Genomic DNA, 23917 nt, shown 5'->3' with positions numbered 1-23917 from the left:
AAAAGGCTACCTACCTTGCTAATTTGAGTATTTTGCTTTGTTGCCTCCCAGCTGCTGGGTATTACAGCTTTTTCCTTTCATCCAAAAGAGAGCTGGGATCTGTGTTTTTGAGTGCTTTGACCCCACTTTAATAAAAAAGGAGTGTTTACTAAAGATTTTTTCTTTAAACCTGATCTGTCTTGTTTTGATTGGAGCAAGATGGGGCATATTAGTTAGACCAGCTCTGCAGAAGAGAGGGATAATCTTTACTAAGTAAGCAATGGACAGTGATCTTTCCCTTCATGTGGCAGTTTGCAAGCCACAACATCTGCTTTCTTGATAAATGCCAGCTGGAGATGGGGCATGTGTAGGATTGGGACTTCACTTGTTCATCAAATCTGGAAGGTAGGCAGCAGTGCATTATTGCTGTTGATCATGGGATCCCACCAGCTGCTTTGACTCTCACTTGGAGGCCTCTTGGTTACTCAGTCCTCATGCCCTAGTATTGTAGCCAAGATGATGCTACAGTTTTGTAATTCACAGCTGCTACATCGTTAGACCTCTAGCCTGTGTTTTGTGGAAAAGTTATTTTAGACATCATCAGTATTTCTGTAGATGCAGCACTAAGCCAAGCAAAAGCCTTCAAACCTAACAAAATGAGTCCTTAATCTGTCAGGGCTCTAAATAATAATGCTTTCAGATGTCTTTTGGGCTTATACATAACTTTTACCTGCTTATGTCTTTAGTTTTCGAAGTCGATGGTGTTGGATGCATACAGTGAATATGTAAACAACTTCAGTACAGCAGTGGGGATTCTGAAGAAAACATGTGCCACCAAACCTGCCTTTCTAGATTTCTTAAAGGTGAGTTACTATTTCACTACTGTATTTTCAGGATGATAACATAATTTTAGATCTTGTATGTATTTTGAAGTGCAGTGTTTTTGTTTTTGTTCAGATCAGTTTACTGACAGGTGTTTGTATGACTGTACTTGACAAAAGATTGGAATTCTTTCATGCCAGGTGTATGGAGCTGCTGAATCACAGCCTGAACCTCTGATTGATCACCTGAGGTGAGCAATGAGTCAGCCATGGGAGCACAGGAGAAGGTAATTCACCTGTGCTGCAGGAAGGGGTGGAGCCTGGCTCCACCTCTCCTAGACCCATTTAAGAGCTGACTGCCAGTGGGGAAGGATCTCTCTGGAGATCCACTCCACTGGAGTTCATCTTACGAGCCCAGGATAGGGTGAGTGACTTTCTCTCATCTTTCTCTCATTACTCCAATATAAATTATATTAGCCAAGCTCCTGGATACACACACACATGTATATACACCATCTGTATATCCATTGATTATACACCAGGTGACCTTCAAAGAATAGTTCACCATTTGAATCCTCTTATTTGGGATTTATTTTATGTCTGACCTCCTTATTATGTTGTGCAGAGTCATGCAACTATACTTCTGTTCCAGATTAAATTCCTATATATATATATTTTTTTTTTCAATCGGGGGGGGTGAAATTGAAAGTACTTGTACAGAATGCTTATTACTCTGATAAATGTGATGCTTCCAGTAATGTTTATTGAAAGCCTGCCACATGCAACAGAACTGCTGGGAAGTCTTAGGGATGATACCCTACAGACGATAGGCAGAATCTACTGCAAGGCTTTTAGGCTGTCAGTTCCAGGAGTGGCGTAACTACACCACTACCCCTCGTGTCACTCCTTGTACCAGCATTGGTAGTTCTCAGAGCTGGTCTCACAGCTGAACTCTGAGAGCATAATAAATTTCTCTACTTTCTTCTTTTACTTCTGCCCCCTACAACTAACAGACTTTGAGCCAGAATCTTCTCTGCTGCTGGCTGGACAAAAAAAATATGTGTATGTGACTTGGAAATAAATAGGGAAGCAAATTGTTGTGAGGCTGATGATAAAAATAGGAAATAAATAGGAATTGGAGCATTATATTCATTTAATGTTGTTTGGTTTTTGTACTGTAACGTTTCTTCTACTCTACTTGGGTTGGGTCATCTGTGATTCTAATCAGAATATTTTCAAATGTTGGAGTGAGTTATACATACAGGGATTCTGCATGTGTAAATGAATTTTTTTGTTTTTATCTGCTAGTCTTGATAACCAAAATGACAAATTCTGATATATTTCTTTCCAAACAGAAATCAATACTCTTTTCCTTAGTTTCTTTTAATAAAGAAAATGAAAGTCTCTTTTTGTTTCTGTAGTACTGAGGTGATTGTTTTCCTTAGATTTTTCTCTTAAAAAACTCATTGGTTGTTACACCTCTCTGGTCTCAGTCCTAAGAAACAGTGCAACAGCAGTAAATTAGACTATAAATCAACAAATCACTTAGGAATTTTAGATTTAAGACCCTGAACAAGTACATCCGCTTTATTGTCCTTGATGTTAAGCAGACATTTCATGGTGCTGGTTATGTGAAAAGCATGAAGGTGCTGTAACAGTGTATATACATGTACTACCTTGATGGTGGAGCTCCATCCCAGCTGTACTTTTTTAGGGAGGAGATCTCAGTTGAGTGACCATGCCATCATCTTAATAATGATTTTAAAAAAAATATTTTTTAAAATGAAAATGAGAATATTTGCAGTACTGCTGTAATGAATGGTAATTATGTTGAAGAACTTTCAAAACATATTTTCCTTTCATTCTGTGCCTGATGAAAATACACTTACAGAAGTAAACAGTGTGACATTCTTGCATTGCAGCAGTGCCAGGAGTCAAGCCCTGATCGGATTACACTGTATGGTTTAATGATGAAACCTATCCAGCGCTTCCCACAGTTCATTCTGCTATTGCAGGTAAAGAATGTTTACCAAACAGATTTACCCAAGAATGTTCTCATGTGGCTTGCCTGTGAGCTTTCTGGGTAGCTGTCTTCTGCTGGAGAGAAGCATGCTGCAGTAGGAGTTATCCTGGATCATGAGGAAACAACAGGGAAGAGAACTTCAATGCACCATAATGTACTGATCTCTTAGTCTGATTGCACATACTGCAGGAAAATCTCAGTAAATTTGATGTACTCTAGGCTGCTAGGCTTACTAAGCTAGATGTAGCTTGTAAGTTCATTCACATGGAAAGTGCTACTTGTTCATAGCAGTTGGTTAGTTAGTAACACTTTAAAATACTAGTAGCAATGGTGTGGTATTATTTTCTGCTTAAGCGAAATGCCGCACACAATTCACGGTTCCCTTGCTCCAGGCCAGCTTAGTGGTCTTCCAGGCCACGACAGGTCTACACAGTGAGTGCGAAGTTTGCGGTGTCACACAGGGCAGGCTTTGGGATGAAGGTCCAGGAATTACTGGTGAGATTCAGAGGTAGTTGTGGTGGGAGCATGAAGTTAGATAGCTCTGGCAAATGTTTTTAAGGTAGCAGAAGAGATGGAGTTTACTATAGTAGGAAGTTGTAGTGAATACGTGGTGACTTTTAAGTGCTATGTGAAAGGAGCATTGTTCCAGTGTATGTCTACAGAAGGGAAGGATTCTTTAGAAGCTGTTGTGACCTCCATGGAATAAGTGTGGTCTGCTGCTTTGGGATGAGCAAGCAGTCAATGTTCCAGTGAGGAATAATGACAGTAATAAACAGAATATAGCACAGATATTATAGATATTTATAATAATATATATTACATGATTTGTAAAGATATTATAGTAGAAAGTGTCAGAAAAGTTTAATTTTAAATAATTGCTTGTACACTTATTTATTATAATACTGATTTTCAAATTACTAAATATTACGTGCAACTTACATTTATTTACTTCTGCATTTGATGTTTTTACATTTATTTTCAGGTTACTTCTCCCTACTTTCTCTCTATAAATAAGCTGTACGCAACTCCATTCAGTATCTTTTAGAAACTATGAAGATATTTTGGAAAATAGCTAAAGCACTGTCTGAATATTCATTAGATATTTATTGTTTTTATTCTTTAAAGAATGTGATGTTAACTTAACATACAATTCCATTGGACATCCTCTAGCCTTTCAGACTTGAGTTTGAAGTTGAACCTGTTTTTTTTTTGTTTGTTTGTTTGTTTTATCATTACTCCTCAGGATATGTTGAAGAACACAAATAAAGGACATCCTGACAGATTACCCCTGCAGATGGCTCTTACGGAACTTGAAACACTAGCAGAGAAGCTGAATGAAAGAAAAAGGGATGCAGATCAGCGCTGTGAAATAAAACAAATAGCAAAAGCAATGAACGAACGTTACCTGAACAAGGTTAGGAAATGTGTTTGAAATGTGTGGTGAAAGACTTAATGTTGTTATTAGTTTCTGGCCTTGAACAAGCTTTAGAATGGACACTGAAAGGACACCTTTGTGGGCTTTTCTGTGGTGCTCAATACTGTGGGGTTCTAGTGGTAGATGTGAGATGTGGGTCATCTCCAGGACTGAATAGGTCTACTGGTTCTAACCATTGTGTGCTGGGGGAGGGGGAGGTAGATGCTGAAATAACAGCAATATAGGATAATAAAGTTTCTCGTTTCTGTAGTAAGTTTTCATGCAGATCTCCTGCATGAGAAAATTCAACTTTGAATTTGTCCTAGAACTACGGAGTTACTCCTGTATAAAGGAAGGAGCCAGTTCCTCATACAGCAGTGCTTCCAGCTGTGGAGCAGTTCAGGGTGTGCTATGGAACGTGTTCATTATCTTCCTTGTTTTAAGGAACATCACAGTCTGTTTCATTCATACACCTAGATCATACAATAGAAAAGTCTTTAAAGAACTATAGAAGGTATTTGGTGGGAGGGGAGGAACAGTTTTCTTTGAGATTGTTAGTGAATATCTGTACTGTGAAAATATATATGCTTATTTGCACTGTAGTTGCTTCTGTCTTTCCTAATGCTCTAATTAATGCTTTAATGAAATTACAGATGATTGTGCTGTGGACTTATTCTGGGTTGGAGTAATGAGGATGTGCTAAAAGAGTGCAAGGAGTATTTTTATTTGTGATTAATAGTCTTGTAGTTTTAAGGAGAGAAAGCAGTCAACCAGAATATGCTTGTCTTAACCTATTTATCAAAAATGGGAGACTGAATTCATTGTCATATTGGAAGAGTACTTCTATTCTACATGTGTTGCAGGATGGATTTTGTGATTTTACTTTCTTTTCCAGATCTTACGCTCTTGCTTTTTGAATTAGCTACTAATGATCAGGTACAAATGATTGAAGGACTTAAAGACATAGAATATGCCCTTTAAGATGTAGCCCAGATTTCTTTTATCCAATGATCTAAACCGTACAGTGTTAAATTCTGAGACTGAGAGGACACTGGGAGATATGCCTTGTGACCTAATATTTGCTTATACAAATTTGGAACAGTGCCAGATGGTGAAACAAGCAAGGAAGGGTGTGGATAGATAGGAAGCGAGTGAGTTACAGACCATTTCATTCTCTTGGCTGCTGCAGAAATGTCTTTGACCTGTGAGGAACTGGTTCATTCTTGCACACATTGTTGAGCCTCAGTACTTGAACAAAAATTGCAGGAACAATTTACATGTCGTGCATCTTTTGTACATGTCATAGTCTTGGCAGTCTGTGGAAATATGTCAGCTGCACTCCTTAGCTGACTTTGAGAGCCAGTGGAGACAGAAGGTAAAAGCATTCTTTATCCACCCACTCCTGTGGGAAATGTCCCTTTGGGATGCCTGGAACCGTGCATAGCATTTAAATGCACTGTGAAAGAAGAAATGAGGGAAGGAAACAACAGGAGCTGTGGAAGCTATGATTTTTTTTCTCACTAGGGCTCCTTTATCAGTATGGAAGACTTTCAGAGGGAATTGCATGTTCCTTATAAAGACTGCAGACCTCTGCAGGCCATACTTCTGGGGGCATATGTTACTGCTGCTGTAAACTTATCTGTAAACGAGAATCAAATCAGTAAAAAAGCATAATTTATTTGGCAAACCCACCTGGGAGCATTTATATTACTATGGCAAATGGTTGTATTTTCTTTTATCTTTTTTGCACTGGATGTTAGGTATTCTGTATAATATGTATGATATGGAAAATTGATTGTTCTTAAAACCTAGCTACTCAGCAGTGGAAACAGGTACCTCATACGGACTGATGATATGGTGGAAACAGTCTACAATGACAAAGGAGAAATTATCAAAACCAAAGAGCGACGACTTTTCATGTTAAACGATGTGCTGATGTGCGCAACTGTGAACGTGCGGTAAGACTTCATTCCTATGTTTTAAATGGCCACCAAAGCTTAAGCTGGAAAAAATGACAGTGAAAAAGCTTTTTTGTTTTTCCAATGGCCAACGATTTCTCTTAGTTGTCATAATGAATAGACAACTAGGTTTTATATCTGTATCTATATAAAATAAGTTGGAAATTACACGTAAAGGTGTTCTATGCTGTTTAATCACTCACATGCATTAGTGTTTAGTGGAGTGAAGGCATGCTGCAGTAGGATTTTTTTTTTCTCTCTTATTCCTTAAATTCACACTGTCGCACATCTGCAACTTGACAGAGTTTCCAAATTAAAACAAAACAAGAACCAAAGCTAATGCATGTAGCCAGAAAAAAAATGGAACTTGCTAAAGAAATTTCAGCTGGGGAAAGGTTTTTTATCTCTGAGGCCAAACATTGAAGGTTGAAAGCTGAGGTACTTTGAAGAAGGCATTTTTCCATCATGCCTTCTGTTTTAGTTGGCAGTAGCTATTACTGTTACTATACCACCATGCATGCCAAGGTCCAACTCACATTCCAGTCTTGCTTGTATCATAAAAAGCTTTACGTGTTGGTACGTTCTGACAGAGAAATTGCAGACTGAATCTTACAGCTTTTCTTAAGTTGATATGAGTTAATATCTTAGTTCATTAATGAAGAGTGAATACAGTACATATTTTTGCATTTCTGCAAATGCTTGGTCTCATGTCAGTGAGCAAGAAGTATCTTCTAATGACTGTGCTTCAAAAAATGCATAAGCATTTTAGGGACTGAAGGAGATATCTACCAAATTTCATGTATGACACCAGTATCCAGTCCAGAATTTTTGGTCCAAAGAAATGCATGCTATTGAATGTACCTTTTGATTTTTGTGGAGCATCAGTCATTTTCAAACTCTCTGATGTGCATGCCTACAGATCCACCCTGGAGATTTAGGCTTCTTCAGAAACTTTACACATGCTGGTGAAATCGGCTCAATTTTCTTGACCACTTTTTGTCAGTTTTTACAGAAACAGTCAGATATCCCAGGAGCCTGGGGACCATTGGTTCCAAACTAAATTTCTATAGCTGGCAAAAGACGTATTTACACAGAGTTCGTGACCCTCTGTAGAACCTTCTTCATGTGCAGTCTAAGTGACTGGCTTGAACTGGAGATCTATCTTTTAAGAAGCAGGAGTTCGATGAGCTGGATACTATTCCTAGCAACTAAACAGCTGTGTGCTGCTGTTGTTTTCTTTCTTTTGAACTAGATCTGGAGTTCGTAAATATTTGTGTAATTTCTGGCACTTGTGTTTTTTTCTGTTTGTATGTGCCTCTTCAATGAAACACAAGAGTGAATGTGTTGTGAATAGGTAGCTGACAAGCTGAACCTTGGGATTCAGATACTGTTCCAAGTAAAAACATTAAGCTGATTTCTCCCAAGCTTTTAACTTGTAGATTTTAGCCATCTCAGCCAACACTTTTGTTTCTTTTAGCCTCTTTTGTACTTGATAATAGATGTTTGCTGCATGTGATTGAATGTGAATAAAGAAATCAGAGGAATGAAAGAAACAAATGAAAAATAGCATTAATGCCATTTCTATTTCTAGTGAACTTCCTAAGTATGCTGTTTCCTCTGAAGTGCCTGTTGTGATATACACTTCTGTTAGCAGCAGCTCCCATGTAGTTGGCTCTCAGAAACCACAACAATTGCAAAAAATCTGCTGCAAAGAACATCCTGGCCTGTAGGGCTCAGCTGAAATGTTAGCTGGGCAGCCTCTGGGAGGTTGCCTTGACCTTCCTCCTCCTGGTGGTCACTTGAAGGTCCCACCATCCAGATTTTTCTATGCAGCAGTTACTACTTTTTGGCACTATTGCAGGTATTGTTCTGAAAGACAGAAGAATCAGGAAAAGGTGGAATGACAGCATTGTCCAAGCACTTAAGGTGTTCGAGTGTGTATTGATCTTAAAAATGGTAATTGATGTTTTGTTATAGAAGTAATAAAATAGAGGACCTGTTGCTGGTAGTCCTGTGCTGCTTGTAAATAAGTTTATTTGCACCTGCACAGCTGATCGTTGCACTCACAGCACAAGTCAGTCACAAAAGTCATCCTGATGCACGTATTTGTTTAAAGTTGTGCACAGAACTCAGGCTGATTAACCATTAGGATGCTATAAAACACAGTGACATGTCACTGCAATGATTTATGTATCTTCCAGCACTTCCTACGAAAGCAGTGGCACTGTGACAACTGGCCAGAGGTATTTATTAAAATGGAGCGTACCACTGGGACAAGTGGAAGTCATAGAGTATGGGAGCAGTGAGGGCCAAGGAGAGAACTGCAGGTTTCCACCCCAGCACTCTGCTGAAAATGTTATTGTAAACTCTAAGCCAAGTAAGTGACAGCTGTTCTACACTTTTTTTTGTAAAATCTATATTTCAGTTGCGATGGACTACAAAATGGAATACTGAACATGTGGTGCATGAAGAGTTCTGTAACGTGACAATAATACAACCTCTTTCTTTGTAAACCAAGAGTCCGTAAAGTGATAGACAATCCCTTGCCTTGCAAAATGAATTATTTGTATTTGTCCTAGGGTTTTATTCATGAGTGCATAAACAGTTTTAGAGTTTTAAGCCATGAATGTGTGTACATGCAAAAAGGTTTGCTCTGGTGTGGTTTGCTGTCCCATGGTTGTGCTAATGTTCTCATTTCATAGTTAAAGCAAGGAAGTTTTTTCTGTGAAGATGGCAAGCCACCCTGTTGCTGTGGAAAAAGAGCCAGGATACAATTGTTACTGGAGGGCAGAAGTTATTTCTGTGAAGTGGGTTGTATCCTCCAAACACAGTATCAAGTTCTTCAGGGGAAAAGAAAACAAAAAACAAAAAACACTTTAACTTTAATGAATATTTTTGAAACTATCTGCCAGTACGTAACTTTCTCCCAGCCTCTCTCCAAAATTGACTTCTGACTCTGAAGTTTGCAAACTCTTTGTGCTCATTAATCCCTTCTATAAGCTTGCCAACTACCCCCAAGAGATGAGTTTCAAAAGTTTACTCAGTAGCTTGCCTTTTATGTGTAAAGAATTATTTTTATATATTTTGTCTAAATATCATATTTGTAAGCATATCTAATATATCTAGATAGTGATCCTTGTTAATGGATTGTAATTTAGATTGTTTTCAGTGCTGGCTCGGGCAATTTTCACACTGCATTTATTTATATTGTGCTCTTTGCCTCATGAATTTTCTCACAGTCATGTTTTAGAACCATCTTAGGGATAGCTGCAGCATTTAATACCCTCCTTATTTTTAGTGACAGTGTTGAGCCTTCTTGCTCCTCTCTCTGCAAATAGCCTCGCACTTTTATGGGTACTTGTCTCATTTTCAAGGATGTCTTTATTCTTGTAACTCCTTTAAAACATTAAGGGGCTGCTTAAATAACGAGATGAGAACTCTTAAATTATTATTTATCACCTGCTGTATACATGACACTAAGAATAAAGTGTATAAGGGGAACCTTTTAATTAGAATCAGAGTTTCTCTTGTAGGAGCATGTAGGTGGAACAATTGTGCAACTTTGTGCAGCAGCTTCATTGCTGAATATACCAAGTCTTTCCGAGTCAGCAATATCAGATGGGAAAATGGGTGATGAGGGGGGGAAAAAAGAAAAACCTTTATCCAAACCATCCTGTAGAACTTGCTTGAATTTCATGGTATGTGGTGACATCACAAATAAATAACTTAGCATATCATGTGTTTTCTCAAACATTAGCTTAAATGGTGCTCAATAGATAAAAAGCAAGCGGAACTGACTGTTCTCTTACTGAGCTCTGATCGTGTAATTAATTCAGTCTTCTAATATAAAGGATCAAAAGGTAAAAATTAAAAAGCATAGAAAGGATACTAATTATAGAAATGAATACATCTTCCCTCAATTTTAATTAAGCATTTATCCCAAATGATCCAACTAAATCAAAGGTGATCATTCATGAAAGGGAGAAGAGTGTAGTTTTGCTTTTTACCTGTGGTGCTGTCAGAACTAGCTGTTACTCCAAATGCAGACTTGCCTGAATTGGCCTGTGTAGACAAGTTTGAAGAGATACTTAATTGCGTTAGTTATTCTGTAGCAGTGTCCCCTTAGTTCTAACTTTCTTGGCTGCTAAAGATTAAAGAAGCTGAGAAAATAGTCGTCTTGTAGAGAGAAAGGACTGTTATGACTGTGTAATTGTTCTCTGTTGTTTATTTGCACTTATCAAAATAGCCAGAAACTTCACTGATAGTGCAGCCACTACAAAGACAAAGATTATGTCATCATCAAACAAAAAAATACTTTATTTACCACAAATGACAAAGCATTAAATATAACCTAATCACCATAAAGTTATGTTTCCTTCTGCTATTGAAGTATACCAAGATACTGCTGTGGCCTCATAGAATGTGGCTGTAATCTATCCATTATCAAGGCAGCTTAAGCATCTAATGGTCAGAAGCATTTTGGGATGCTACAGGCAAAATCCTGGGTTCCCATGACGTAGAATTTTGCAGAGCTGTGATTTCAGCTCTTGTTTCCAGTTTATATGAACTGGAGAGATGCAGAGTAGTGATGATTCTGTGTAAAAGCATTAAATAATGAGGAGTCACCTCTTCTATTTCTGGAGAACTGAGAAAGGAACGTTTTTATCTGCAGTATTCTAGGTTAAATGCAAGTAAGGTTGAGACTCTCATGTTACTGCTGTGATCAGCAAGGATTCTTAATAGTTTCTGGTTGTGTGCTTGTGAAGATTGCTGGTTATTGATTAAATTTCTCTTACTGTGGCATATTTTTCTCCAACAAAATTCTTGGTATAAGAAAGCAACTGTCGTAAGTTTATCTCACTGTTCTTGGTTAAATGCAATTGGCACCTTAAGCTGTCTACTATGCTGCAAGAAAAAATAGGATGGTTTAAAGGTACAGACTATTGTGGGTGCTATGGAAAAAGTAATAGCTGAATTTGAATTTATTTTGTGTAGGTTGTAATATGCAACTGGTGAAAGGTTGAAAAGTTTTATTAGTACCTATAAATCAAGAGCATGCTTCAGTACTGCTATCGATAGAGGAAAAAAAAAAAAAAGGTTGCGTGAGCATCTTTTTTAGTGGCAAAATTATTCATTTGCAGCTTTCTACTCAGTTCTGCTTTGTGTAACAGTACTTTGTCTCTGAATTTTGGAGAATCCATTTAGGAGTTGCTCAGTTCATCTTTTTTTAAGCTTTCTTGTCATTTTCCACGGGATGCTGTGTGGCCTAAGGGGAAAGGAGTGTGTGGGGAAAGCAAAACATTTTTCTTAGCCTGATCTGTTGTGCTCTTTCTGTCTTTGTGTTTTTGCCTTATTCCTGATATTCTCCCTTAGCACCAAAACCAAACTCTTTTAGTTACAAACATAGAGAAAGATTGAAGCCTCAGCTGTTTGGTGAAGTTCTACTTAGTATGTTTTGTAGTGGAGTAAAGTTATAACTTGTGCTTAAAATATTTTACAGGGAACAAGCACAAGACATTTCTTTTTTTTCTACAGACAGAAAAAACAGCATGTTTATGGTATTTTTTTTTTTTCTTTGAGCAGATCAGGCTGAGTCTTGTCCCTTGCATTGGAGTTAGTTTTATTTGAAAGCCTGTGAGGATGAGACTCTGGCATTTCAAGCAGAATCATTGCCTTGACTCTGTGTGCCTAACAGGTCTATTGTGTTAATTTTCATCAGCTGAGCCATTTGCAGGTTGCAAGATGAAGTTCTTCCCACTGAATCCACATTCTGTTACAGCGAGGCTGTTGCTTACTCTATTTTCCAATCCCTTTAATAGTGCTGGATCATGTAAAGAAGCTGAGACCCAGTTATAGTGCTGAGAAGTTGAATTAATAGGAAAAAAGAATATTGTCATTATGAACAGGAAGTTATATATTCTTGATTTTTATTTACTTCAGTTTACTTTACTGGAAGAATTGCGTTGTATGATGTATTTCAGTAATTGGTATTTGAAGTGTGTTTTAGGTGGTTATAAAAACATATGATTTGTTTTTATAGTAAGATATAACAAATACTATTATGCTCAGTGAAGTTTCTTAGTGTGAAAAATCAGAACTGTGGCAAAGGGATTGTATAATATGGGGATAAACTGAGATAATAAGTCGTTGAAAAGCTCAAAAGAAGAGACAGTTAACTACACATCTTCAGTACTTAATGTCAATTAGTGAATTCCATTCTTCCGGACAGTTTTGTTGATACATGCATTGTTTTTGCCTCCTCTGTCTAAATTACTGAAAGTGACGGATTCAACATTCACATCTGACCTATTAGTTTGATTTCGTTTTTTTTTTTTCCCTTTCATTTTTTTCCTTTTGTCCAGGATGGTTACAGGTAACCTACTTATATGGTCCTGGGAGAATGAATATTTGAAAGGCTCCTGAATTTTAAGGGATCCTGAATTTTATTATTTGCTCTGTCATGGATTTAGCTTTTGTTCATGGTTATGTCTTGATGTTCTGCTCCTTGGTTTCCTCACCAATAAAATGTGGTGTGCTGAGAGCACAATCTCTCTGGAAGGAATCTATTAGAGACTACAGTTCTTCTAAAAACCACCCACACCTGATTGAGTACCATGGATAATTGTGCTTTCTCACAGAAAAACTGAAGGGTAATCCATGACTGTTCAAGCACTAGCTTATTGCTAATGTGAATTTTATGTTTTTGTTATTTTAGATTATTTAAGCATCTTAAGTATTTAGGTTAGATATTAGGAAAAAAATCTCTTCTCATAAAAACTGGTGAGGCTTCCCAGAGAAGTGGTAGAGTCACCATCCTTTGGAAGTTTTCAAGAAAAGGGTACGTGTGGCACTGAGTGACATGGTTTAGTGGGCATGGTGGGGATTGGTCAGCAGTTGGACTGGTTGATCCTAGTAGTCTTTTCCAGCCTTAATGATTCTATGATTCCAAATTAATCACTGTGTCTGTTACGATTTTTTTTTTTTTTTGCCTCCTGAATGATCTGTAGTAGTTGAAGGATCTTACCTGTTGACCATTTCCTTGTTTTATTGTTTATTAGGGATTTTCTGTTCTTTTATTGGCTTTTGAGAAAGCTTACTGCAAAGTTATATCCTATTGAATGGAATTCATTCAGTCAAAGAGGACAAGCTGATTGAATTTGTGGAAAGAGCGCAACAAATAAATTAAATGCTACCAGTGTTCTTATGATGAAAAAGAGGATGGGTAAAAGAATGGTGAATACAACTTATTTTTAATCCAGTCCTAAATATTTCTTTCCAAAAGCTATAAAAAATACGGTCAAAGGCAAATTTGTAACTTCTTGTAAAAATGTGCTATGTTCACTATATTCTACTCTATAAGAATCAGAAATTGACCTTCACTTGTAGATCATCCTTCTACAAACAGAGTAACTGAGACTATGTCTGTTTCTCTGCTCTTTGAAAATGAATATAGGAACGTACTGTTTTTTTTTTTTTTTTCCTTAGACCTCAGCATGTATTGTTTTGAGTTTGCAATTTCTGCAAACTGTTGATAGATGGTCAAATGTGGATTTTGTGCTGAGATGAATTCCTGCTTGGTGCTGCAGTGGCAGTGACTGCACTGAGTTTTCTGTTCTCTGATACTCAAGGCAGCTCAAAAACAGAAAGTGAGCTCTGGAAGTTTTTTACACTGTTACATTTAAGAGCAGGCAGTAGAGACTCCAGAGACACAAAGAGAGAGTGGCATAAACATATTGCACTGTGTGAGAAGCTAGTGCATGTCAGCAGCATCTTGACTTACTGCTGCTAATCACGTTCATTAGGAGTGATACGCAGCATAGGCTACTGCATGTGGAAAGAAGTATTTTATTTTAATTAAAAAGATGAAAGAGAAAATAAGCAAGACCCATCTGTACAGCATATATCATGCAACGATGAGTGCAAGAGATGGCAGTAAAATGAAAAAAAATAAACACATTTTTATTCATGACAATTTTATTTTTTGTTTCACAGGTTTGCAGTTCATAATAAAAATTCAACCTCAGCTCTGCTGAACTATGACTTCTATACTTTTCTGATTGGACTTAGAAGGATAAATCTGTACTCCGTTCCCATTTGCTTGTGGTTTAGATCTCTGCTGTTTTTGTTTGTTGTCAAACGTAGTAGTAACACAACACTGACGTGCAGACGTGATACTTCTGAGTTTCCTTCTGCTTTATGCAGTCAGTTCTTGTAGATCTCAGGGTGTTACCAGGGAAACAAGTGGGGTGTCTGATGGGCCGCAGTTTGTGCTTGTGCTGTTGTCAGTGTCTCACTCAATGGAAGGCGGAAGTAGTGCTGCTGTCGGCTGTTGCCATTGAGGCTGACTTTTGCTGGTTTGTCTAATAAGAACTGTAGAGTTAAGGAAGGAAAATAATAGGAAGGAAATAATAAATTTTGTCATCATTTTAAGACTAGGTGATTGTAATAGAATGTCCAGAGTAAACAAGACTCAAGTATTAAATGACATATCAACTCCAGCATTGGTGATAAGGATTTAAATTGATGATAATAGCATGAATTGCTAGTTGAACCAACTTTCATCTCTGTGACATATGTATAGACTAACAATGTAAATCTTTGTTTCAAAGCTAGTCTGTATGCTAAAGCAGATGTAACATGTTCATAAATGTAAACTGTCGTTGATATATGTGAACAAAAGGCCAGAGATTTTAAATAAATCTCTCTTCAAACACAGCAAACTGGTGACATGAAATAGTTCTCTAGTTGAGAAGATAAGTTTTTAGCTGGTGGATTATGCATAGAATAAATCAGATGCTACATTTTTTTCTTACCTACTTAGGAAGAGACTCTTCTCTTTGTTTTTCAAATGATTTTTAGTGAGCTTCACATTCATGTTCAGTTCTTAGCATCCTTTCCCTGGCTTGCCAGATGTCCCATTCACATCTTGACACAGACTGGTGAAATGAGCTGAAATCTAGCTATGCTCAAGGGAGTATGGAAGAGGGAGGTAAAGCTCCTCGCAGCATGGTTTCCACATGAGTTGCAGATAATCTAATGCAAACTCCAGTAGAAACCTCTGGCAGCTTGGTGACTTGCAGACCTGTCTCAGGATTACTTGCAGTACTTTGTGTGAGCATGTTCACACACGTACTTTCTCTGCCTGTTTATGTTGATGTTCATCTTCTCACATCCAGTTCCTTTCTCACCCTTTACACCCGTGCAACTGTACCATAGAGGCTGCATGCAGCTTCTCTCTCTTTTCATGGAGCAGAGGTTTCCAGTTCCTTTCCACTCTCTGTTGGCCCCTCTGAGAAGCTGAAAGAGGAAGAGGTGAGAAAGAACTGTTACCTCTTTTCTTTCATTCCACAGTCCCTTTGTTTCCAGGATGTTCCATCATGGAAACAGAGCAGGGATGGGAGGAGCTCTGACCTGTAACTGCAATTAGGATGCAGCCCAGGAAAACACAGCTGTCCTGCTGGTGTACTACAGAGCAACTGCCTGCATGCTCTGTGCCTGTTGCTGCACTGGACCTCCTGTTTTCCTCTCTTCTGACAGAACTGTTTCTGTCACCAGGAAAAAAAATATGTATCGTGTTTTACCTCTACAGTTCTCTGCACTGTTAGGATTATCTGGAGTTTAATATAATCCCTAAGCCACGCTCACATTATATGAGCTACTTCTGTTTCCTCTTAAAATGTTTTGCTTGGTGTTCTTGCATAATTTTACTTGTGAGTGGTATAGCACTATAAATTGTTTGCATCTGATACCTTTCACAATATTTGCAGTTGCAAGCTTTTGATATTATCTGCACTAGTATTATACTCAAGCTGTGTGAATAAGCAGTTTTGTGGTTGGACAGTAATTTTTGTGCAACCTGTTTCTTTGGTGCTCGGATCTGACACAATATTGAGGTAGGTCTCAGTGTTACGTAATTACCATTTAAGAGCTGTCACGAAGGCAAAGCATGTTAAAAAGACTTGCCAAAGTTAAGACTTGGGAGATTTATTTCCCAGATCTGTGTTTTGTGTGATTGGCAGCTTCTGGGACTCAGTTCTTTATCTGTGATTAAAGGCCAGAAAAACTCCTGTCTTGCATGGCAGTGAGAATAAATACATTAAAAAGTAAGCTCAGATTATCAGATTCAATTATTAAGTTCCTAGAAATTACTTGTAAATGCTTCCATGACTGAAGTGTGATTAAAACTTATTCCTTCACAGGGGTTAGGCTCAATATACTCTCCTCATGTTTATGATAATGCTTCTCATGTTGGACGATGATGATATGTCCAGACTGTATTGGTAATTAGGCTTGCTTACCCCAAGTTTGAATTCATTAATTTATGTTCTGCTGATCTCAGGATTTTGTTGCTTGTCTGTATGTGCTTCTTCCTGTATGATGTTTTTAATAACATTGATAAACCTAATTTAGGGTCATGGTATAAAGTTACATATGAGTACAGCTACTCATCTTTTCGTTGATGACTGCTAACTGAGCTTTTGTTTTCTAATATTATTCCTGGTTTCCCGTTTGCTTCTGTTTCCAAACCTAGAGACCAGTACAACCCTGTAAATATTTGTGGAGTTTGGATCTGATAGTTTTATGAAACCAGAAGTGAACTAGATTTGAACTACAGTACTCATACTTCTCAGGGGTACGCAACCATTGAGATCATGAGTTTGATCTGGCATCAAAGAACGAAATGGGATTAAGGAAGAAGTCTGCTTTTCTTTTTTTCATTCATCTATGGGCTTGTTTGCCTTCAGATTCCCTCCCTGAAGCTGGGATTTTGGGTTCCCAAGACTACTTTTTTGGTACTTTCCTGGAATTTCAGTTGGCTATTGAAACAACTTTGTCAAAGAAAACCAGAAAACAAAACATGCACGCATGCTTTCCTGAGGTGCCTATGGAAACAGGACCAGCATGTGTAAGCAAGGCGAAAGGCACAAATAGGAGTGATGTCGTGGGAGGAGTTGTCAAGTGCTTGGCTTACATAACTGTGTGTGCAGGAAGCTCGTTCAGCATCTAAAAATAAAATCCTTGTCTTCTTTGTCACTGGCTGTAAGATTTGTAAAGAATTTTCAGACAGAAGGACTTGGAAGGTATAAGAAGAGACTTCCACTGCATACTGCTGCCATTGGGTACAGCGGGACAGTTTTCACCACCCGCTTTCCAGTGGAAGTGGAATGTTTTGTTACAAAGGTTTTTTGTTTTTGTTTTTTTTCTCAAAGGGAAAGGATGTAGTATTTAGCAATGAGCATTGGTATCAATTGTTAAATAAATTACAATATCACCAATGTTCCCAGTATTCTTAATCTTTTTCCCAGCTGAGTTGATCAGTTGCTGAGAATAGGTGGCTTGAGTTTCGTCATATCATATAAATAATCTTTTCTATTTGCATCAATAAAACTAACTCCACTAGACCGTCTTAGAGAGAATATTTTTCTTAATCTATTATCCTAGCAGCTAGAAGGCATTTGTCCTCTGTATTTTACATTCCAGTGTATTCAGAGGTGCAGGATCTTATACCAAATTGTATAGAAAGAATTCCTAAATTGCAGTAATTTAATCTTGGATCTTATTAGTGCTTTCTGGTTTTCCTTCTGTGAATTAATTCTCAAGATCTTTGGAGAGCTAGAAACTATCTTCCTTAAGGTGTAAGGCTGCCTCTGGCTCCGACCTCATCCTTTCTGAAGAGCGAACGTTATAAACTGAACTGAGGAACAGCAGATAGAGAGCGTCCCATTAAGAAAAATCACAGAAAAACTAGCAGGAAAATCCCACATCTAAAACAAAGCAATAGAGCAATTCTGACTGCACGGAAATATTTTTAAATATATTATTGCCATATCATCATTTTTAATACATTTAGGATAAACTGTCTCATGACATCCTTCCAATTTATTATGAAGTGATCAAGAATTCATCTGGTAACATGATGATTTCATTTCCAGAACACTGCACAAATGTATTAGGTTAAAATGTAGACTTAAGTGTTGTGGAAGGGACTTGTTTTTTTAATTATTTGTTCTGAGTGTGTAATTCTGTTCAATTAGCAATGCATTATGCCTTTCTCAACAGCAGCTTTTCAAGTTACCTCCTACATACATGACTTCTCCTCAGATCTCAGATGATTTTTATGCTCAAAATGAGGATTGAATCTTTTCCAAATTTCTTTCCTTCGTAACTCTTGATGTTTCAGTATGTTGCCTGGCTACGCACAGATGGCTCAGTGGGAGGAAGCAATGTAAGTGTGCTCAGCTTCAAAGACCACATCATAAATGGCAAGTCAAATTTGGGATCTATCAGCCTGTCAGCATTTTCTTCAAATCTGGCATGTTCTTCAAGCATGTCATTAACTTCGTGTTGCCCTTCAGTGATGCCACAGCTTTAGTCTGCAAAGTTGCCTTTCTCAGTTTGGTTATGGCTTTTACATGTGAATCACAGAATCAAAGAAGCTTTATAGTTGGAAGGAACCTCTGAGGGCCATCTAGTCCAGTTCCCCCTGCAAAGAACAGGGACACGCACAGCTCAATCAGGCTGCCTAGGGCCTGATCCAGCCTTGCCTTGAAAGTCTCCAGGATGGGGCATCAACCACATCTCTGGGCAACTTGTTCCAGTGCCTCACCACCCTCACTGTTTCTTATATCTAATTTAAATTTACCCTCTTTAAGCCTGAAACCATTTTTCCTTGTTCAATCACCATATTCATGAACTTGTATTTAGTATTATGCCTTGCCTGACTTCAGGGCTCTGCATCTCTCAGACAAAATAATCTGTCTGAGGACTTTGAATTTATCTGATGCATTGGTTCTCAGTTCACATCAAGAAGTTGTTTTCAAAACAATTTATATTGATGATTTTTGAACCATGTGGGGGAAAAGATCATCTCTATAACTATGCTTGAAGCAAATCTTGTCAAGGTTAGTTCCTTTGCAGTATGTGAGATACCCAGGAAGGTATTTGTTAACCATCTTCCACTTTAACATGACATGCAATACAGAAATACTTGCAAGAGTACTTGCACTATTGAGACTAATACTAGATGAGGCTTCTAGTATTTGCCATTTGGATTTATGTAATATTACTTCAAAAAATCCTCCTCATTAGGAATTAAATAGAAGTTTTGAACTGGAAGGGACCACTTGAGCCATTATATCTGCTTATATAGTAACAGACATTTAATTTAAAGGTGTCTGCATCTACTCTAGGCATGGCAACACTTTTTTTCCCCTTTAGCAGCATAAATCTATCATAAATTAGTAACTCACGGTTGAGAAACAGAACACAGCAGAAGCTTGTAGAAAATGTGTATGAGTAACAAATCATGATGGTAAATAAATCAGTCCCATGGTAATTCTTTGAGATCAAGAACAGGGCATGTTCAGTTCAGAAGTACAATACCCAATATGCCTGTAGTACCCATGAGAATTAAAAATTGTGTGGAGCCGGATAGACGGTGATCCCGAGGGGTTGGTGCTCTGCCAGCACCCATTAAAGCAGCTGCTGCTGTGCTGGCTGTGCAATGAGATCTGCAGCTGCTGGCCACGCTCAATAGCAGAGCAATGTGCAGCCGTGGGTCTGCCAGTGTGGCGCAGAGTGGGTCAGCTAGGGGTGGGCACAGGAAGGTTGGCTGCTAGGAAGGGAAAAACACCATTGGGATGAGTCTTTAACTCAGGTCCTGGTTCGTGTTGGACCCAGAGCATGACAGAACTCCTCTAAGTAAAGAGGGTAAGGAGTCATTTTCCCCTTTGACCACATCTAAGCATTTTTTCTATACATATATTTATGCACAAATACTAATTTTGCCTGAACCAAGTTAAGCAGACTTTAACCACACCCAGGGAGTTTCCTGCAGGCTTTGTGAATGGATTGATGTTAATGGACTGAAATTGCTTCTGCTTCAATTATAATTACTTCAAATCAGGTAAAGCTGGTGAATTTAACATGATGGTCCAGAACACAGGGCTGGGAAATGAGCAGGTAGAAGTTTTAGTATTATACTCACATAAACTCTACCAAGGATCAGTTTAACTTAGCAAAAATTAAATTTAACTTTTCTTTTTTCCCTTTAAAGAAATTGGTAGCTTTTTTTTTTTTCCATGGATCTGTCTTGAATACTTTTTAAAATAATGCTAAGTAAGGGATTAGGCATTTTGCATGAATTTTTGGTTGTTGGCACTGAACTTGCCTGTTGCAAGGAGGTGCAAATTCTTCTGGTGATATCTTAGCAACAAAGGATTTGATGAAAAAATTCCTCTACTAACTTGCATGGGGCCAAGATTTTACCCTTGATCTGTAAGTGGAATGCAAAACTTTGCATCCTAAGTGAGATACATGGTTATTGGTTACAGCAGACAGCATTTTCCTTCTGCCCAAGCACACCGTTCTCTGCAGCATGTCGGATGTGTGGAGATGGGAAGAATTGTCCCTGAATTCCTGTGTTGCTTTTTTTTACTTTTTTTTCTTCTTTCTTCCCCACATTGGAAAAAAAAATTGTTTTGGAGCTTGATAGCAGGAGTGGCTTAGAAATGGGAAGGAAATGACTATCATTTCTAAAACTTTTCAAAGTACAAAAAAAATCTACCGTATCATCTGCCTTGGAATGAAACCAAGAGTTTATCAGTGGTTTCTATGGAGAAAAAGAGAGAACACCCATTCAAGCTAACCAGCAATGTAATGGTCAGGGAACATTTTTAGCGGGCAGAACTTTGGCTCTGCACTGAGAAACACATCTGATGAACAGACTGCATTCCCGCCCCCCACCCCACTTCAGCACCACCACCTACTTTCACCCAGGAAATATCATCCATCAGACAATTCTGAGCTGAATCAACTGGTAGTTAATGTATTGTTAGCCACCAAGGATCCTGCAAGCTAATCCTGTTTTAAAAGATGTTGAGTAGCCCTTTCAGGACCCGATTCAGTAGTGAAGTTGCTGTAATTTTTAATCCATTATCCTGACAGAAATCAAATGGTGAAATCTAAGAGAATTCTCTACTGATGAGGACATTGTTATGATCTCAGTTATTTTTCTGCTTCATTTTCTGCCTACTAAGGACCTCCAGGAAAGAACGATAGCCATGGCTGTTGATATCTGCTGTGGCTGACCATTACAATTTCATTTTAATTTGTCATCTTGGGACATCAAAGATGGAAACAGACTCTCTTTATTTACTGTTTTTTTTGTTGTTGTTGCTGTTTTCTTTTCGGAAACTGTACTAGGAATTTGCCCTTTAATGATTGACTTCAGTTTGTTTTTTCTAAATTACAGAATTTCATTTGCCAGGTTATTCTGTTTGCTTTGACGCTCTCTTTGCTTCCTTTATATCTTGGTTTATTAAAATATTATAAAACTTGCATAATGCAGACAAAATACTCGGGTGAATAAAGGGATTTATCCCTTATTCTCAAGGCTGAAACTAGAATATTTATAAAAGTATTTGGAGATGTAGGAGGGAGTAAAGGAGATCTGTTTTCTGGTGTGATAGCAGCACAAGGAAAATCCGTTGATATAAGTAGTTAAAACTTGCTGTATGGCCTCATTTGAAGACTATAGCACAAAGTCTTTCTGCCTGAATGCTTGCTATTGTACGTTGCTGAATAGTGTCCTATTTCTGATTTGCTTTTAACTCTGTCTTTATGAAGCTGCAAGGAGTGATCCTGGCCTTTAAACTTCAGAAATAGTCATAGAATTATAGAATGGTTTGGGTTGGAAGGGACCTTTAAGATCATCGAGTTCAACCCCCCTCCTATGGGCAGGAATTAAACCTGCAAGGTAACTTGAAGCCCCATCCAGCCTTACCTTGAACATCAGGGATGGAGCATCCACAACCTTACTGGGCAACCTGTTCCAGTGCCTCACCACCCTCACAATAAAAAATTTCTTCTTGATATCTAGACTAAATCTACTCTCTTCCAGTTTAAAGTCATTTCCCCCCATCCTGTTGCTACATGCCCTTATAAGAAGTCCCTCCACAGCTTTTCTGTCAGTCCCCTTCAGGTACAGGAAGGCTGCTATAAGATCCCCCAGAGCCTTTTCTTCCCTGTACTGAAGAGCTCTAGCTCTCTCAGCTTATCAGTAATATAGCTGATATTCACTCGTGTGAAAGTATCCATTTTATACAAGGGAATTATCACAATTTTTCAGCTCTTCACAACATTGTGGCTTTAAGTTTTGTGTTGGTCATCCCCATGAGTATAAATTTGTGTTTTTCAGTGCAGCAGTTTGGTTTGTTTAGCTGTAGAATTTATAAATGACAGGTAGGTGAACAGGCTTCTGCTAGAAACTCAACTAACTACTATTTACTTAGAATCAGGCTTAATTTTGTTTTGTAAACTTCTGGTACAGAAATTTGTGACAAAAATTATTTCATTTGAGTTCTTTACAATGCTGAATGTATTATAACTTTCAACCAGATTTTACCAGACTTATAACACTGAGTGTTGCCCAACTGAAATCAGCAATTTGATTCGTCCAAGAACTAGGAATTCTTATGCTTGATAATTGGTAATGATTGTCAAGATTACTTAGTAAAAAGGTTAAGATAGCAGAAGAAGAGAGATTCAAGGAGAGATTTTTCAGCTATTGTTTTTTCAAGTATTTGGATTGGAGAAAATGAAAATGCAGCTTAATGAAAGCTCATGGTCTGCAATTGCAGAAGTGTTAAAATTTTGTATTTAAAAAAAAAAAAAAATCTGAACCTAAAAACTCTTCTGCCAATGTCTGTCTACTTTGGATTTGTTTCTTTTCATTGTATACAGCAAATATAATGATCTTTTCCTAAAGACTGATTTGTTTGTGAGGATAAGAAAGGCTCCATAGTGCTTTTAATTAACATTCAGAACAGGCAAAGGAGAGTGGATGAAAGTTGCATCTATTCTCTGCTTGGGTAAGTGGTGTAAGTGCAGTTGATCCTAAATCCTTTCATTCCATTTAGCAGAACATCTAAAAGCATGAGAATAATTTTCAGTTTTCTGGGCAAGTGCAATATCTCCAATTTACACTGTATTTTCCTGCAGTAAAGTGGAGAATTCATAAATAAAGTAACCCTTAGCATTTCCTTTAGATCTTGTGATTTTTCAGCCTTCAAGAATTGAGACAGATTCCTGCTTTAATGTAATGGATTATGTAAATGTCCAGTCATGGACATTTGATCTGGCCTTGATCTTCATGATAGTGTTGTGTTTGGTCTGTTGTATTTTGTTGACTTCTGGTTGGGTTTTTATTCCATTCTGGTCCCAGCCATGCAGTATTGACACCCATCTGCCCTGCCCACCACACCTGGTAAATGTGGCCATCTCTATGCTGCTGCCAGCCTGCAGGCCAGGGCCCCCTGTGCTCCTACAGCAGACTGTGGAGTTACCTGGGAAGAAGAGGCTACCTGGGAAGAAGAGGCTGCCTGGGATCAGCAGCATGCCAGTGAGTGCTCCTGGTCTTCCACCAGCTGCAGTCCTCGGATTAATAAGAGAATCACAGAATATCCTGTGTTAAAAGGGACCCACAAGAGCCACTGAGTCCACTCAGGAGCACTCAAAATTCAAACCATATTTTGAGAGCATTCTCCTTGTATGACGGGGTTTGGCATATAGACGTGGTCTACATAGCTAGAATTAGATTTACTTCATATTCTTGCCAGTACAGTCTTGAAAACCTCCTGGTCAGGATGATTTGCTTCCCACAGACTAGCTTCCAAAACTGTGGCTTGGAGTTGTAGCTTGAATGCTGCACTGCATGAGATAA

At 38.1% G+C, this 23917-nt stretch overlaps 1 protein-coding gene across 7 annotated transcripts in view; it reads left to right on the top strand.

Annotated features, from left to right (window-relative positions):
* Window positions 1-23917, top strand: part of ARHGEF10 (Rho guanine nucleotide exchange factor 10) — a 116926-nt gene that overhangs the window by 51465 nt on the left and 41544 nt on the right. For 6 of the 7 annotated variants that reach the window (XM_085217929.1, XM_085217931.1, XM_085217930.1 and 3 more), the window contains 5 exons: window positions 726-842; window positions 2723-2815; window positions 4067-4237; window positions 6050-6195; window positions 8397-8572. In XM_085217929.1, coding sequence (XP_085074055.1) covers window positions 726-842; window positions 2723-2815; window positions 4067-4237; window positions 6050-6195; window positions 8397-8572 — 703 coding nt within the window. The remainder of the gene's footprint in view (window positions 1-725; window positions 843-2722; window positions 2816-4066; window positions 4238-6049; window positions 6196-8396; window positions 8573-23917) is intronic. The other variant, XM_085217928.1, reaches the window with a different exon arrangement.

This window comes from Meleagris gallopavo, chromosome 2 (assembly GCF_905368555.1).
Source record: "Meleagris gallopavo chromosome 2, MGAL_WU_HG_1.1, whole genome shotgun sequence".
Classification (NCBI taxonomy): domain Eukaryota; kingdom Metazoa; phylum Chordata; class Aves; order Galliformes; family Phasianidae; genus Meleagris; species Meleagris gallopavo.
The sequence above is the reverse complement of the archived record's forward strand: the minus strand, read 5'-3'. Positions and strand labels throughout refer to the sequence as shown.